This window comes from Manis pentadactyla, chromosome 4 (genome assembly GCF_030020395.1).
Source record: "Manis pentadactyla isolate mManPen7 chromosome 4, mManPen7.hap1, whole genome shotgun sequence".
In the NCBI taxonomy this organism is placed as follows: Eukaryota; Metazoa; Chordata; class Mammalia; order Pholidota; family Manidae; genus Manis; species Manis pentadactyla.
In genome coordinates, this window is record NC_080022.1 from 143,048,940 (window position 1) to 143,065,933 (window position 16,994).

Here is a 16,994-nt window from a genome sequence, read left to right on the forward strand (position 1 = left end):
CATCTCTTCCCCCATGATGGCCGGAGGGTTTGTGTCACGCTCCCCAAACGCTGTGTCTAGAAAGGCCTAGTTGGCAAGAGGGAGGCAGGCTGGCAGGCACCAGGCTGATGTTAGAAACCCTCTATCAAATACGACCTAAATGGCCAAGGACAGTGTCCTGGGTGGGAGTGTGTCTATGTCGCAGAAGCTCTCAGCTCCACACTCTAGTAAAATAATTTAATTAGAAACACAGGCAAGGAAGGCTAAAATAGCCCTTTTTACCCCTGGGCCACCCCTTCTGCAAACCCCACGCTCAGCACAAGCCCCTAGGCAATGCTGAGGCAGAACTGCTCCATCTGGCCGGGGGCGGCCCCTCGCGCGGTCCACGTGGCACAGGTGGCAGCCTCCCGGCGGGAGGAGGAACCGCGCCTGCCACAGAGGCAGGGCTGAGGCTGTCAGTCGGAGCTATCCGCCTCCGGGCAGCTGTCGGGCGTGGGTGGGAGGAGGGGTCTCCGGCGGGAGCGCTTGACCCGGCGCGGGGGCATCAGTAGCCTCCGCTTCAGCACAGCTATGGGCGGGGCGGGGGGCAGTCAGGGTAGGGAAGTCATGCCGGCCCGGGCTGGGTGGGAGGGCGAGGCGGGGAACTTCTCACCAGCCACCGTGTCCTGGCCGTCCGCGGTGGGTTCCCAGTAGATGCTCTCCCCGCGTCGGAAGTTTCGGTGCAGCCGCGTGCAGAGCGTTGCCAGGGTGAGCAGCACCAACAGGAAGGTCAGGGCCATGGCCGCCCAGGCAGCCTCCTCCGTGCGCGGGGTGGGGCCCCGGGCTGCCCGCGGAGGTGCCGCTGCCCGCGGGGCTGGGGAAGCCTGACTTGGACAGGCACAGCCCCCTCGGCTGCTTTGCTCTTTGGGCACCTGAGCCTCTATCCTGGAGCTGGCATTGCTCCCAAACTCCCAAGGCAGCAGGGAGACAGTGGGCACAGATGGGGCATTACCCCTCTCACTGGGGGCTCCCATCATGGGCTGCTTGGCCTTTGAGCTCCATGGGGAAGCAGCAGGGCCCCTCAGGGCTGAGGGGGTGGACTGCAGACTGAGGGCAGCCCGCAGTTCACGCTTCTTGGCACCACCAGGAGAGCGCTGCCAGGGCCCTCTAGATGCCGCCTCTGTGCCTGGAGGCCGCCAGCTGTGCAGAGTGAAGGCCAAAGCTGGGACCTAGGGAAGAAGAGACAGCAGTCACCCTTTCCCTGCCTAGGTATCCCAATGACCCCACCAACAACCAGGGCTGGGCCTAGCACCCCTCACCTGCACACACCCTCTCCGACACAACCTCCCTCTGCCCGGCGCTGGCACCAAGGGAGAGGACCTGGAAAGGCTGCTGGAACGGAACCATGCCTTCTTCCTCAGCTTCCTCCGCCGCCGCCTCTTCAGCCAGCGGGCAGCCCAGGCTGGCTCCACCCATGCCATCTCCAGCAGCACCCCCCATGCTGCCAACACCAGGGGCTATGAAAGGAGGTAACTGGTAGAGCTAGGATGAAGGTGGGGAGCAAGCTAGAGGAAGTCCCTGGATATTCCTTTCCCTGCCCATGGGGCTGCAGCCTCTGCCAATGCCAAACAATCACCTGTCATTAAACACTTACTCGATCCTGAGTAAGGCTGGAGTCAGGGGCCAGTGAGGGCTTGGCCACACAAATGTGGGCCAGGAGGGCAAGCTGGAGCTTCAGCCAGGGGTGAGCACAGGGGTGGTAGAGGAAGCTGATAGCCTCAGCCTGCAGGAAAAGGATGGAGACATCAGGCCAGGTCTGGGTCTCTCCCTAAGAATCCCAAATTCTTCCATCCTGGGGGACAGTTTAAAGGGACACCCAGGATGCCACCCTTTAGGGCTCAGGAAGGGACAAAGAGGCCTGGATGCTGGCACGCACTCCCTCTTGCCTCTGAGCATTCCTTTCAGGCCTCCTCTCAAAGTGCCACCCCTCAAAGCTCACAACTTCCATGACCAAGTGCCTGGATAACCCTGTCAGATTCAGACCACACTCTCGCTGTTTTTCTCTGCATCTGCAATGATAGTTCTACAGGTCCCCAGTCTAGACTGTAAGCATCCTTCAAATGGAGACAGGTGTTCTGTTTATCGATCCTATCTATAGGTTCAGTCTCCCCAAAGCATCCAAATACAGGGCACACGGGCAGCAGGCACACACCCCAGGATGGAAACACTTCATCACGTACTCAGTACTCTTTGACGGAGCTGACCTGATGCTCAGCACTGTGCCAAATTGCTGTGGATGATGCCAAAAGAGAACTCCTGGGCTCCTCTTGCAAGGAATGTAAAGAAAACTCAGGGAAACGGAACAAATGCAAATGAACAAGCAACTAATAAAACTCAAAGTGATTAGCTGTTAAAATTACAAGAGATAAGTTATAAGTATTACATGAATTTGGAGAAGGTGATAAGTAAGGGCTGATGTGATCAAGCAAGTTTCAAGAGAGAGCTGACTCCTGCATTGGGCTTTGAAGATGGATGGGGATGGGTGCTTCAGCTTCAGGTCAGGATACGCCAGCTGTACGAGATGACATTAGTAATGGAGGAGAATAAACAGGAGCAAAGATAAGCAGTAGGAATGAGCTGCACTGACATGTGTAGTGAACAGACCAACACGACTGGAGAGGAATCAAAGATATGGAGAGGTCAGACAAGGCTTATTTAAAGAGGGCCCGAAAAGCTGGCAGGGATGTATGACCATGATAAGGTGGGAAATAAGGTGCCAATGAAGGTTTCCGAACAGTGGACTGATTTAATGAAAGGGCTGTTTGAGGAAAGGAATCACATAGGTGGCACTAAGGTCTCTTGACCTAGAGCTATTACACGGATCAAAAAAAAGATTTCAAAAAGAAAACGAAAGGGACAGGGAAGCTCTCGGACCACTGGCAATGAAAACAGAGAAGGAATCATGCAGTTTGGAGCCTGGTAACCTGAGGCACACTCCTTACACGACAAGGCTTTCTACTGTTCAAAGTGCTGACGTGTACTACTCGTTTACTCTTCGTGGGTAGGGACATTACTCATGTCATCTCTTACAGAAAACTGGGGCCCAGAGAAGCCAGGAGGCTCCCACAGTCACACAGCAGAGTCAGGGCATGGGGTGTTTTTTTCCTACTACCCTCGGCATTCCCCTTGCAGCCTCCTGCCCGCACAGCCAGCTACTCAACAGCATTCTTGACACAGCGCTGCAGGGACAGAGGCCTGAGGCTCCCTGTCCTGGGACTAAGACATTGCCTCTTCTGAGAGGAGTGGTAAAGAATGGAGCTGGTCAGCAGACAAGGCAGAGAAAGCCTGCAAAGAACTGGCTGTTGCAGGTGCAGAAAGTAAGGACGGCTTCCTGCTTGGCTTACCTGCCGGGGGCTCATCCGTGTGTAGGTCACTCTTGGTGACACCTATACAGGGGGAAAGAAGAGAGCTTGAAGGAACTGGGGGGCTGTGTGTGGGGAATGAGCAGGGGACAGCAGGCCCGAGGCTGCCAAGTTGGGCTGGAGACACTGACAACTGAGGAACCGGCAGAGGTCCTCAGACGATGACTGTGGAGGAGGCAGCAAGGCCAGAGCGGCACTGGGCTACCCTTTCACACCCCTTCTCCACCTGCCTCCAGGCTCCTACCTGTGGGGGCAGAGGCCACAGGCCCTCAGGACAACGGGCTCCCGCCTCCTCCGTCGGCTCAGCCACCACCTGTGGGTCCAAAGCCCAGAAGAGCTGGGGCGCTGGCCTCGGCGAGGGCCCTGCCCCCTCCCTTCTCAGGCCCAGCCCTCCGGGGCCGGGCTCGTAGTCCCCTCTCCGCACGCCACTCTTTCCAGGACGAACTTTCGGCACAGCGCTTTGAGATCCCAGGCCGAAGCCTCCTCAGGAGCGGGTTGCCTTACCTCACTGGGACCCAGGAGCCCCGCCAGAGCTGCCAGGAGAAGCAGCCGGGAAGAAAGCGTAGGAGGCGCCATCCCGGGCGCGGCCCGCAGCCCCTTAAACAAGGGAGCGCGCCCTGCTCTGCCCCGCGCCCCCGCGCCGCCGCGTGCCCACGTAGACCCCGGGCTCGCGCGCGCCGTTCCGCCCCCTACCCCGGACCGCGCACCCCGGCTCCCCAGGCTCGCGCGCCCCTCGCCCCGCCCCCCGCAGCTCCCAGCCACTCTTGCCCCGCCCCAATGTCCTCCCACAGCCGCCGACAGTGCGCGCACGCGTCCTCAGACCGAAGCCGGAAAAGTTTGGTGTGCGAGCCGAGTCCGTGGCACCGCGGTGCAAGGCAGGCGGCGACGCCCCCTGTTTGCCAATGTGTTTGTCGCAGCGGGTCTCTGCGGGCTGCAGAGCGCAGCTGCAGCGTCTGGGTGGGATCATGGAGTGGGGGTGAGGGCGGGAAATGGGATCCCTGTGGATTCGGTGGCCCAGGGGGAGACCCGTATGCTCCTCCAGCAAATCCGCTCCAGACTGGTCAGTGTGATCGGCAACTACAAGAGGATCAGAATCATTAAGTCTGAGCTGCGGAAGGAAGAGGGTCCCCCATCTAAAGCTTCACCTTCAGCCCATCGTACTCATACCCTTGCAGAGCCGGAGGAGCCACGGTGGTCTCAGGCTTCCGCCTTCCCCCGGCCCAAAAGTCCCAGGAAGTAGGAACAGGGCTGGGGGCTGCTTTGTTCCCCACGTCCGCCTCAGTTCTTGTCGTTCGCTCAGAGGTGGCCAGGATGTGCCCAGGGAGACATTGGTCACCGCGAAATGGAAGGGTCACAGGCCTCGCCCCCAGCAAGGGAGCGCTGACCGGATCTCCCCAGCAGCGGAGCAAAGGCTCTGCTGCCTTCTTCCCGATGCCCTTCTTCTTGGCCCGGCTCAGGATTTTCAGGAAAAACGGGAACGTGGGTGAAGGGTGAGGTTGAGATGAGCCGCCCAAAACTTCGAAATAGCCCACGAACGTCTCCCACATACCTGGGACTTACTAGGGAGTTTCTTACCCTTCCCCTGTTCCCCAGTAATTGCCAGTTATTGAGCCGATGGAGAGACCCATCGCAGGGTCACAGGCACCACCCCACCCCCATCCCTCGGCAAAGCACTTGAGTGCGTCTTTTTCCCAACTTATTCCCGGAGGGTTGGAGCTGTTTTTTCTGGGGAAGTCCTTCCTGATGATGACGATTGAGAATTTCCTCTTTCTCAAGCCAGGCTGCTGGGGAAGCCCCACGCTCCGGGTGGGATCGGGACTGCGCACTGATACAGCAAGGCAAGCAGCAGCCCCCGGCGCTCCAGCCTCCCGCTGCAAACCCGCTGTCCGGGCAGGACGCCTGCCTGCCTTGGCGCTCGCTGGCCCCAAGTAGGGGCCGGGTATTGCGCAGATGCGGGTGGCCGCGGGGCCGAGATAAACCTGGAGGTCAGAGATCACGGCCGAGCCCGGGGAGGGAGGCGCAGTTGGTGGCTCCGGCTGCAGCTGCAGTCGCCCGGCGGGAGCCAGGGAACCCGCACAGGGATATGCGGTTTATTCACTTCTCCCTTTTGCTACTTTTCAACAGCTGCTCCTGAGGGCGCAGCAACGCAAGGCCTCCCCGGCTGCAGCACATCGCACGGGGCGAGAGGGCGGGAGCAGGGGACTCGATGCTCATCCCCGTACCCCAAGCCTCGGTTTCCAAGTCTTCCTTCTCTTCTGCCGTCAACACTCCACTCCTCGGCTCGTCTGCCCTCCCCACTCCCTCCCGGCTCGCTGGCGCGTCCCCGCTCCTTCTCCGTGGCCTGTGCTCATTTCGCCTTCTGCTCCTGCTTGTCGCAATCGCTGTACAAAGGGCCGGGGGCGGGAGTGGGGGGCGGATGAGGGGAGCCGGGCCCGAACTGGCTGCCTCTGCGTGGCCGCGGCCAATCCGGAGCGTGCCCCCCCGCGCGGAAAGGCCTATCCGCCCGCAGCCGGGCGGAGCTGCGGGCAGAGCAGGGAGCTTGCCGAGGGGACGGCCCCACCGCCTGCCTCCAGGCATCCGACACCAGCCAGGGGCTCTCCTGCCTCGCCATGCCGCCGTGGGGCGCCGCCCTCGCCCTGCTCCTGGCCGCGCTCGCCCTGCTGGGCCTGCTCGCAGAGAGGCTGCGGAGCTTCGGGAGGCGCGCCGTCGGAGCTAGGGCCCTGCCGGGGACCCGGGGCTGGGACACTGAGGAAGAGGCGGACGGCAGAGGCCCCGCGGACCAGTTCAGTGACGGGTGTGAGCCGCTGCCCGGCGGGTGCAGGCTACTCTGTAAGCCGTCGGCGCTTGCTCAGTGCCTGCTGCGCGCCTTGCGACGCTCGGCAGCGCTGGAGCCGGGCCCGCGCTCTTGGCTCTCCGGGCCCCACCTGCAGACCCTCTGTCACTTCGTGCTGCCGGTGGGACCGGGGCCTGAGCTGGCGCGGGAGTACCTGCAGTTGGCGGACGACGGGCTGGTGGCCCTGGACTGGGTTGTGGGACCTTGCACCCGGGGCCGCCGGTTTGCCAACGCCGGGGTCCTTCCGGCGGTGCTGCTGGTGATCCCCAATGCGTGGGGGCGCCTCACCCGCAACGTGCTCGGCCTCTGCCTGCTCGCCCTGGAGCGCGGCTACTACCCGGTCATCTTCCACCGCCGCGGCCACCACGGCTGCCCGCTGGTCAGCCCCCGGCTGCAGCCTTTCGGGGACCCGTCCGACCTCAAGGAGGCGGTCACTTACATCCGCTTCCGACACCCGGCGGCCCCTCTGTTCGCGGTGAGCGAGGGCTCAGGCTCGGCTTTGCTGCTGTCCTACCTGGGCGAGTGCGGTTCCTCCAGCTACATGACGGGCGCAGCCTGCATCTCGCCGGTACTGCGCTGCCGCGAGTGGTTTGAGGCAGGCCTGCCCTGGCCCTACGAGTGGGGCTTTCTGCTCCACCAGAAGATAACCCTCAGCAGGTGGGTAACAGAGTCCGCAGACAGCTGAAGGGGACATACAGGTTTTGGGCTGACCGAGAAACAGCTCTGCCTGGTATTGAATCAAACGGGTTTAGGGCGATCTGGGCAAAATCCTTCTCACACAATTTCAGAAGCTGCTCAAACCCTTTAGTCTGGACAGAACCAGGGAAGCAGAGTTAAGAGCCATAGACGGGCTCAATCAGCATCATTGAGCTGGAGCAGGGACTTCTGCCCAGGGGCCCCCCTGGCCTCACTGCAGACCCACCGTGTCCTAGCAACCTGAGCACCTGCCCTACACACAGCAGAGGCAGCGCCTGACATTTACCACTTAGTCCATCGCTTGTCAAATCAGCAAAGAGGGCTCTGGAAACAATTACAATTGATCCAGAATGTTCCCTTATAGTCTCTGAGTCAGGAGGAGACAAGAATAAAAAATTCAGTGGTATCTGATTTATTAAAATTATTTAGACCTGATGAATCTCTTGCATATTCCTAGGTATATACTCAATATTAAATGCAAAATTGTAAAGAACATTTAAACATAACATTTTTTTTTCTTTTTTTTTTTTATTGAAGGGTAGTTGACAACAGTATTACATTACATTAGTTTCAGGTGTACAACACAGTGATTCAACATTTATATACATGATAATTCTAGGTACCAGCTATCACCATACCAAGTTGTTACAATATTTTGACTATATTCCTTATGCTATAAATTACATCCCGGTTACTTATTTATTTTACAATTGGAAGTATGTTTATATATATATATATATATATATATATATATGTATGTATATATATATATATATATATTTTGTGAGGGCATCTCATATTTATTGATCAAATAGTTGTTAACAACAATAAATTTCTGTATAGGGGGGTCAATACTCAATGCACAATCATTAATCCACCCCAAGCCTAATTTTCGTCAGTCTCCAATCTTCTGATACATAACGAACAAATTCTTACATGGAGTACAAATTCTTACATAGTGAATAAGTTACATGGTGAACAGTACAAGGGCAGTCATCACAGAAGCTTTTGGTTTTGTTCATGCATTATGAACTATAAACAGTCAGTTCAAATATGAATATTCATTTGATTTTTAAACTTGATTTATATGTGGATACCACATTTCTCTATTATTATTATTTTTAATAAAATGCTGAAGTAGTAGGTAGATACGAGATAAAGGTAGAAAACAGAGTTTAGTGTTGTAAGAGAGCAAATGTAGATGATCAGGTGTGTGCCTGTAGACTATGTGTTAATCCGAGCTAGACGAGGGCAATAAACATCCATGTATGCAGAAGATTTCTCTCAGAACATGAGGGGGGAGGTTCTAAGCCTCACCTCTGCTGCTCCCCATTTTCTCACCAGATGGCCCCCTGCGACTGTGCCTGTCTTAGGTTGTTCCTCCCTTGAGGAATCTTACCCGTCTCTGGCTAACCAGTCATCTTCCGGGGCCATACAGGGAAATGTAAAGTTGGTAAGTGAGAGAGAAGCCTTATTGTTTGAAAAGGTTAGCTTTTTACTTCTTTGCAGATTTATGCCCTGTGGCTTCTATGCCCAGCATTTGTCTTGAGGTGTCTTTACCACTTGGAAGAATTATGATACTCTGTAAATTCGACATGTGGCACGAGTTCTATTTAAAGGTTGTGATTAGGTAGGAAGAAGAAAAGCTATAGAAGTAGCAGGCAGAAGAAAACCTGGGAAGATTGATTATTTCTTTGACATATCTTCTTGTAGAGTAACTTCAGCATGGATAGGTTTTAAACTACTAATTAAATTGTGCACACACATTAACATAATAGGAATATAGTTATCTAACCAAAGCATACCTGTAATTACCAGCCATCTCCAGTGAAACCAAGAAAACCAGTTAGGCACCTTAGGCATTTGTGAAAACTTATCTATGATATGGTGGATATTGTCCAACTGAACTTAAACAGTCTGAGAGAATTCAGATAAATTAGAACAACCCATTCCTGGGGACTGTTCATATCCCATATGTTCTTTTAACAATAAATAGTCTGTGGTTGTAAGATTTTGGAGTGCTACAATTTGCACTTCTCCTAATTCTTGGTTGAGTTCCAACAGTATAGATCCAGTCCAATTTGTTGTTTTACTGTATGCACAGGCCAGCTTAGATATCTCCTTCATCATTCCCATGGCAAGTCCAGGAACTGGTGGGATGAGTGCATCTACACCTGTGGCAGTGCGTGGATCTTTGTTGGAGTTTTTTTTTTTGCTGATCATCTTCTGTCATGAGTCTTCCCGAGAGTGCTGATGTTGGAAGTTCTTTTTCATGTCGTATCTTAGTTCATTTTCGGGGTAGCCAAATTAGGCTTTGATCCTCTGTATAAACACAAACAGACCCTTTGCCTACACTTTTATATGCCCTTTATATCATTGTGTAGAACTCATTGGAGGTCACCACATAGGAACTGCTTTTTTTTTTTTTTAATCATTAATCTACACTTACATGACGAATACTTTGTTTACTAGGCTCTCCCCTATACCAGGTCCCCCCATATACTCCTTTACAGTCACTGTCCATCAGCATAGCAAACTGTTGTAGAATCACTACTTGTCTTCTCTGTGTTGTACAGCCCTCCCCTTTCTCCCACCCCGCTATGGATGCTAATCTTAATACCCCTCTTTTTCTGCCCCCCCTTATCCCTCCCTACCCACCCATCCTCCCCAGTCCCTTTCCCTTTGGTACCTGTTAGTCCATTCTTGAGTTCTGTGATTCTGTTGCTGTTTTGTTCCTTCAGTTTTTCCTTTGTTCTTATATTTCACAGATGAGTGAAATCATTTGGTATTTCTCTTTCTCTGCTTGGCTTGTTTCACTGAGCATAATACCCTCCAGCTCCATCCATGTTGCTGCAAATGGTTGGATTTGCCCTTTTCTTATGGCTGAGTAGTATTCCATTGTGTATATGTACCACACCTTCTTTATCCATTCATGTATCGATGGACATTTAGGTTGCTTCCAATTCTTGGCTATTGTAAATAGTGCTGCGATAAACATAGGGGTACATTGGTCTTTCTCATACTTGATTGCTGCATTCTTAGGGTAAATTCCTAGGAGTGCAATTCCTGGGTCAAATGGTATGTCTGTTTTGAGCATTTTGATGTACCTCCATACTGCTTTCCACAATGGTTGAACTAACTTACATTCCCACCAGCAGTGTAGGAGGGTTCCCCTTTCTCCACAGCCTCGCCAACATTTGTTGTTGTTTGTCTTTTGGATGGCAGCCATCCTTACTGGTGTGAGGTGATACCTCATTGTAGTTTTAATTTGCATTTCTCTGATAATTAGCGATGTGGAGCATCTTTTCATGTGTCTGTTGGCCATCTGTATTTCTTTTTTGGAGAACCGTCTGTTCAGTTCCTTTGCCCATTTTTTAATTGGGTTATTTGTTTTTTGTTTGTTGAGGCGTGTGAGCTCTTTATATATTCTGGACGTCAAGCCTTTATCGGATGTGTCATTTTCAAAGATATTCTCCCATACTGTAGGGTTCCTTTTTGTTCTATTGATGGTGTCTTTTGCTGTACAGAAGCTTTTCAGCTTAATATAGTCCCACTTGTTCATTTTTGCTGTTGTTTTCCTTGCCCGGGGAGATATGTTCAAGAAGAGGTCACTCATGTTTATGTCTAAGAGGTTTTTGCCTATTAAACATAACATTTTTTTAAGTCCGAAAAGAGAACAATCTACCACCAGAGTGATGAGTGAAACACTTCCACTGAAAAGGCCTGAGTCATAACCTTTCCACAACAAATACCCAAGCTGCAGCTTACACTGTTGCTTTCCTAGGAGACGGCCAAAAGAGGTCAGAGATGTTACTGGCAACAGTGTGGTGTGGCAGAAAGACCTGGGATGTGGGGTCAGACCTACTTGGGTTCAAGTCCTGAATTTGCAGCAAGTTAGCTTAACCCCTTTTGAGCCTCACTTCCTTCTTCAGTTAAGTGGAGTTAATAACAACTACCTCCTAAGGTGATTATAAGCATGAAATGACAAATGTGGGAGGGGGGTAGCTGGCACTGGGTAGGTGCAGAGTAAATGGTGGCAATAGTGGTTTCTCTTTCTTTCCCTGCTCCGTTTTACCTCCTCTTCTGTGAAGGTCAAACCTAAGTTCAACAAGAGCCCAAACTGCTGCCATGACAGCCCAGAGCTGCAGAACGGTCCTGGGGCAAGGTACTCCCAAATGGCTTAATTGCCGGTTTCCATCCCCCAGTGACCACCACCAGTGCTGACCCCCAGCACCTGCTGGAGGATAAAGTGAGGGAAGTGGAGAGGACACCTGGGCCTTTAGGAGTTGCCCTGCCCATGGAAGTTTGGGGTTGAAAACTCAGTTCAAGCCTCTTTGAGTGTTTGCAGGAGACACACATCCAAATTAACTGGCTAATTCATCCTTGTCAGGATGCCAGGAGGTGGAAATAGCAAAGATATCCCTCCTCCCCAGAGCATTTGCTCTCAGGCTTTCATTTGGGAACTTGCTCTGTAGATTAATTATACTCCCAGTCACTTTCTCTGCCACCCTGCCCTCTCTAGGAATACCTGCACCACTCATCAAGTCATACTCATTCACCATCATTTGGACAGCATATCAGCTTTTAAACAGAGAAGCAAATGCAATCTAAAAATGTTAATGAAGTGGGAATGTCACTTGCTGGTTTGAATAGTGAGTTTGTCCTTCAAGAAGGTGCTCAGTTGCTGACCCTTCATACCAAATTCCCTACAGAAGGTCAGAAGTTAAGGTTAGGAGCTTACAACCTCCTGTCACTGTAGCTCAGCAGCTGTAAAGCCAAATGCTTCCCCGGGTCCTGGCAGGTAAGGCCTTGAATGACAGGCCTGCTAAGAACAGTGACATAGGAAGGAGGGAGGAATGTGCTGATTGGTTCCCTATGGAATGCCAACCCATGTTGCCAGATCTTCTCATTTCCCTTGGGAAGCTCACTAAGCTGCATAATTGTGTGAAATTTTCTGATTTTAAATGATGAAATGAAATGGAAGCTCTTAAAAACACTACATGACCAAAGAAAGCTTCTGTGGCTAGAACCTGGACTGTGAGCTGCCACTCTGTAACTTCTGCTGTCCATTTGTTTCTAACCCGTTCCTCTCTTTCCTACCTTCCCCATTCAACTTCTAACTGCCAGGTACACCACGGCCCTGGAGGACACAGTGGACACCCGCAAGCTGTTCAGGAGCCGCTCCCTGCAAGAGTTTGAGGAGATCCTCTTCTGCCACACCAAGAGTTTCCCCATCAGCTGGGACACCTACTGGGACCACAATGACCCCCTCCGGGACGTGGATGAGGCAGCGGTGCCTGTGCTGTGTATCTGCAGTGCTGATGACCCAGTGTGCGGGCCCCCAGACAGCTTCCTGCCCACCGAACTCTTTCACAGCAACCCCTACTTCTTCCTCCTGCTCAGCCACCATGGAGGCCACTGTGGCTTCCTGCGCCAGGAGCCCTTGCCAGCTTGGAGCCACGAGGTCATCTTGGAGTACTTCCGGGCCTTGACTGAGTTCTTCCGAACGGAAGAGAGGATGAAAGCGCTGAGCAGGCACCGAGCCTCATTCCTAGGGGGGCGGCGGCGCTGGGGACCCCTGCAGAAGCGGGAGGCCTCTCCCTCTTCCAATTTGGAGGAGATCTTTAGTTGGAAGCGATCATATACAAGGTGAGAGGCGGCTTGAGAACCATTCAGTGCTGCAAGGAAGGACAGAGCTGAGCACCGCTCCATCCTGAAAAGCCGGTCAGGACTTGGTGGGCCAAGCAAGTCCAGCTCTGTGCCACTCATTCAGCCCCTTCTGTCTGAAACTGGTGTATGGAAAGAGACAAGACTTCCAGCAAATGGGTGCTCACCATCCTGAGCAGAACTCCTGCCCTGACCCTGCTCCACACATTGCAGCTCATCCTGGTCAGCAGCTGGGCATTCCAGCCACTGTCTCTGGTCACCGACCACAGAAACCAAGGAAATGCAGCTTTGTACTCAGAGGAAAATGCTCTCACTAACAGTGACTACAGAGATGAGTTTTTGTGTGTCGTGGGGCAGTTCTGTCCCCTATAAATAACAGGCTCTGTGACCCAGACCTCAAGGAGTCCCTCCTTGAGCAAGGACAGGATGTTTGCGTCTTGGTCCCACTTCCGTCATTTCAGTCCGCTGTCGTGGCACTCTGCTGACATCATGCCACCTCAGTGGAAGTGTGCTCACAGAGCTGCATGGCTGCATCCATCTGGCCTGTGTCAGAAAGCTGGCAGAGGCCTGAGACGGGGTTGGTGGTGGTTACAAGGAAGAGAGTATGAATTTCTGTGTCTGTCTGGAATACCAAGGCCCAGTCTTCCAGACAGGTTCTGAAAGTCTCAACCAGGAATGGTATTGATCTGGGGATTCAGCCTAGGACCCCAAGCCTCACCAGAGATCCTAAGGATGATTTTAGGAATGGGAAGTCCTTGCACACAGGGTCTGCTAGACAGTGTCTCGGGGAACCAGGCTCTCAGGCACCCTACCCCCTCCCTCCAGTGCCATTTCAGGGAATTACTCCAGAGAACCCTAGCCAGAGCTATTTTTTCTTCTGAGATGTGGGCTTTCTTGAAGTGGAAATATATAAATCTCATCTGTTAGGTATTTTCTGGTTATTTGTCCTCTTTTTGGACACCATACTATTAGCCTCTCCCTTTCCAGAGCTTAGAGAGACATCTGGGCCCAGAGAAAACAAAAGTTCCAAGAGGTTGGCTGGCGCTGACTTGGTAATTTATGAATGTTTCACATTACCATGCTTTTTCTGCTCAATCATTTGAAAGGCCATCCATGTAGATACAGAGAAACCTTCCTGGATCTGGCCACTCAGTAACTAGTTTTATGAGGAATAATCCTAAAGATCACAGTAAAATAAAGTATTGTACAGACCAATCCATACATCCTGGTTTGGATCAGGCCATTAAACAGTACAATAGGACATCCTGATCCATGTGTCTCTAAGAGCTTTGCCATGAAGTTTAAATTTTTCATTGAGAAAGAGGGCAGCTGCTTTGACAGGAAGCTCCATCCTGGCCTCGCAAACAACAAAGCAGTTTAAAGAGGCGAGATGTTTACCAAAAGCCATATCCTAAGTCTTAGTATGGGGAATTCCTAGGGTTACGATTTTAGGTTTGGATAATCTTAGCCTAGCTTTGTACTTCTAGAGCAAATGAAGAGAAAATGAACTATCCAAGAATCTAAATTGAAATGCAAATAACACTCAGATGTCTTAGGCAGGTTATTCTGTCCTGGAAAAGTTACCTAGCTCCTCCTCCCCACATTCCTCACCTAACATTCTTTCACCATTTCTGATCAGGAGAAATAACAAAAAAACGAAATGCAAAAAAGCCATTCTACTGCTGGGTAACAGCCTCTGCATAAGGCTTGATGAGGAAGAATGTCTGACACCCGGCCCCCCTCCCCCAGCACCTGGTGCAGTGCGGATTTCATTAATTAGGGTCTCCTGTCCCATGTGCAGGACCGTAGGATTATGCAGAACTGACAGCAAAGTGGAAGCAGCCCCGTGGTGTTTTAACACCCCTCACCTCCCCCCTCCCCACCCTGCTGAAAGGGCCCCTAAGGACTAAATCTGGATCATGCCTCTAGGCCAGATACCATGGGACTCTGGTTCTTTTAAGATAATAGCTTTTGGAGAAATTATGGTTGGTTTCCTTTCCTTTTTCATAGGAAAGCAAGCTTGCAGGGGGTGGGTACACAGACATATACCTTTTCGGATATAGTCTTGAAGCTCTCAGAACAGCAGAACAGCCCTCGTCCAGGTTCCACGAACTCCCTCCGACGCACAGCACTAGCACCTAAGCCCTCAACTATTTCTCCTCCGTGGCCTTTGGGCTCACAGGCTATCTCAGGAAGCTGCTTCTTTTTCATCTCCTCATCGCTACTTGACGGCATCACTACTTTTTCAGTTCCCTTTGGCCAAGAAAGTACAGTTCCTATTCAAGCAGGTTTGGGTGACCATGTCCTTTAGTCTAGCAGTGAAGGAATCACCTGAATTAGCTCTTATTTGGTTAATAGCAAATCACATGACACCAGTTAAGAGAAACCCCAGCTACACTTTTCTGAGAGAATGTGAGTCCCTCCTTGAACAGAGTAAGCTACAAGTCTGAGGAAGCAAGGAACAAACAAACCCAAAGTACCACTGACTTGGAGTTTTCCAGGTAGTGAGTCTTTAGCGATCCTCTCAGGCCTCATTTGCCACCTCTTGGTCTCCTCATTACTCATAAACACCTCCAGGCAGTGAGGGGGAACACTCCAGTGATGTAATTAAAGGAGGCATTACTTCTGAAGTACAGACTGAGTCCTCTGTCTACACCAATGGATCAGAATGCAGGAAGCAGACAGCTGCCTCTGCAGGCTTCTTTGAGTTCTGCTGAGTTCTGATCTCTGATACCTAAGGCTGCTAAGTGATAAATTAACTCTCTCAAAGATTTAGTATTTCATGTACTTATACATATATTTCCAGGGTGGCTTGGCCAAAGATGGCAGTATGAAAAACAAATCACCAGATCCTTGCTTTCAGATTTGTCATCTCTCTTTTGAGTGGATATCCTTTCTAAGACTTGAGTACTGTTAGAAAAGAGGGACTGACACAGGAAGTGTCATCTTGGATTATATATATATAACATCAAAACCACCAGAGTCAGGAACTCCTCTATACTCATCTTCCATCCAGACCAAAAGATCCTTTGTCAATCACTCTTAGTAATAATGCCAAGATCTCTCTCTTTAGAAATGAACTTCAGCATGAATCCTCTCCCTGCTTAAAGAAGCAGATATACTTGATCACTTTGGTAGAACTTGGTAACAATGCCAATGAGTATCAGTGATTCTACAGCCAAGTCACAAAGGACAGCATCAGAAATTGCCTTCACTAGTTTGCAGAGATAAGATTGAGAAGTTGCACCTATCTGGGTGCCCAGAGATGGAATGAATGCCTCAGGAGGCAGTTTAAGTGACACATCTTTGGTAGGATATGCAACCTGGACTGCCACTTGGCACAGATCATGGAAGGACATGTGTGGGGAAATAAGGTGGTGTAGATTAGATGTAAGGTCTCTTCTCATCTGAGAGCCGGTGAACTGAAATAATGCTATTGAGCTCAATGGGTTATAAAATTGTCTGGTTGGTTTATGGGCTTGAAGATCAGATCACAGACCTGATCCAGATCCTGGGAGTTGGGAGATGATATAAAGATTTTAATTAAAATAACTCTGCTAAAGTGACCAGAGGATGTTTTAAAATAGCCAGTAATCATGCACTAAAGTGTCCAGGAAGAGCTAAAAGTTTGAAAAGTGGAATTTCATGAAAACAAACAATAAAAGACACCAATGCATCAAAAAATAAACATCTCTAGCTTTTCAGCCATCCTGTGTAATCAGAGAATACCTTGCCCGAGTGTTTATAACTAGTGTGGCTGAACAAAAATCTCTCTCCAACTCGTTTGCCTCTGAATAATATATAAATTACAGTTTCCCTGCAATGATGGCATGTCATTATTTTTTGAATGTCCAGAAAGAAATGTTCTGTCTGTCCTCTGAAGCTCTGTGTGCTGAGCCATGCTCGCCCGCCTGTGGAGCTGGCAGAGCCCCCTGTCCACCCTCCGTCCTCTAGGTGCTGCTTCTGTAGATCTAGCCTCTGTGCCCAACATTAACCAGTAGCGGCTCTGTTTAATCAACAACCTGGCCTCCTGCTCCGGGCTAATAATTTGCCAGCAAGCTCAAAATTCCCTGATTATCAATGGTACCTATGTAGAGATATTTTCCAGAGGGCAATTAGTAACCAGTGTGGGGGATAGAGCACTGAGGTAGTTTGGAGATGTGGCTTCTAGTTTCTACTTCATCTGACTCATGACCTTGGGAAAGTTATTTCATGTGTATGTCTCACTAGTTTGCAGAGATAAAATTGAGAAGTTGTACCTATCTGGGTGCCCTATGAAAAGACTGAGACTGTGAATAGACCTTAATTTGGTCTGTTAGAATATAATGAAACAGTCAAAGTAGCTAGATCCTGTTCTCCGAGTCTATTAAAGACCTCTATGATGAAATGGCGTCTACTTTCTGATCCAAATCTATTCT

General features: G+C 51.0%; 2 protein-coding genes across 8 annotated transcripts; one reads left to right on the forward strand and one right to left on the reverse strand.

Annotated features, from left to right (window-relative positions):
* Positions 1–202: 202 nt before the first annotated feature.
* On the reverse strand, positions 203–4,083 carry TP53I13 (tumor protein p53 inducible protein 13). 7 transcript variants are annotated; one of them, XM_036906283.2, is made up of 9 exons: positions 3,885–4,083; positions 3,625–3,693; positions 3,363–3,404; positions 2,402–2,530; positions 2,223–2,282; positions 1,613–1,741; positions 1,278–1,475; positions 632–1,187; positions 203–547 (listed from the first exon to the last, which is right to left on the reverse strand). In XM_036906283.2, exons 1-9 carry the CDS (start codon positions 3,954–3,956, stop codon positions 435–437), a joined length of 1,368 nt encoding a protein of 455 aa, XP_036762178.2. In that variant the 5' UTR covers positions 3,957–4,083; the 3' UTR covers positions 203–434. The 7 variants fall into 7 exon arrangements, with proteins under 7 accessions (XP_036762178.2, XP_057357060.1, XP_057357061.1 ...); XM_057501077.1 differs by lacking the exon at positions 3,625–3,693; XM_057501078.1 differs by lacking the exon at positions 2,402–2,530 and having other exon boundaries at positions 3,885–4,081.
* A 1,859-nt stretch (positions 4,084–5,942) lies between these two features.
* Positions 5,943–13,514, forward strand: ABHD15 (abhydrolase domain containing 15). Its single transcript, XM_036906281.2, has 2 exons — positions 5,943–6,870; positions 12,037–13,514. The coding sequence occupies exons 1-2, from the start codon at positions 5,990–5,992 to the stop codon at positions 12,560–12,562; spliced, it is 1,407 nt and encodes a 468-aa protein (XP_036762176.2). The 5' UTR covers positions 5,943–5,989; the 3' UTR covers positions 12,563–13,514.
* Positions 13,515–16,994: the final 3,480 nt, after the last annotated feature.

Coding starts and splice junctions, on each gene's coding strand:
- TP53I13 (XM_036906283.2), bottom strand. CDS start 3,956: ATGGCGCCTCCTACGCTTTCTTCCCGGCTGCTTCTCCTGGCAGCTCTG. Junction 2,531..3,362: donor CACGGATGAGCCCCCGGCAG/GTAAGCCAAGCA, acceptor CATCTCGTACAG/CTGGCGTATCCTGACCTGAA. Junction 1,742..2,222: donor GGCACAGTGCTGAGCATCAG/GTCAGCTCCGTC, acceptor CTTTTCCTGCAG/GCTGAGGCTATCAGCTTCCT.
- ABHD15 (XM_036906281.2), top strand. CDS start 5,990: ATGCCGCCGTGGGGCGCCGCCCTCGCCCTGCTCCTGGCCGCGCTCGCC. Junction 6,871..12,036: donor CAGAAGATAACCCTCAGCAG/GTGGGTAACAGA, acceptor TCTAACTGCCAG/GTACACCACGGCCCTGGAGG.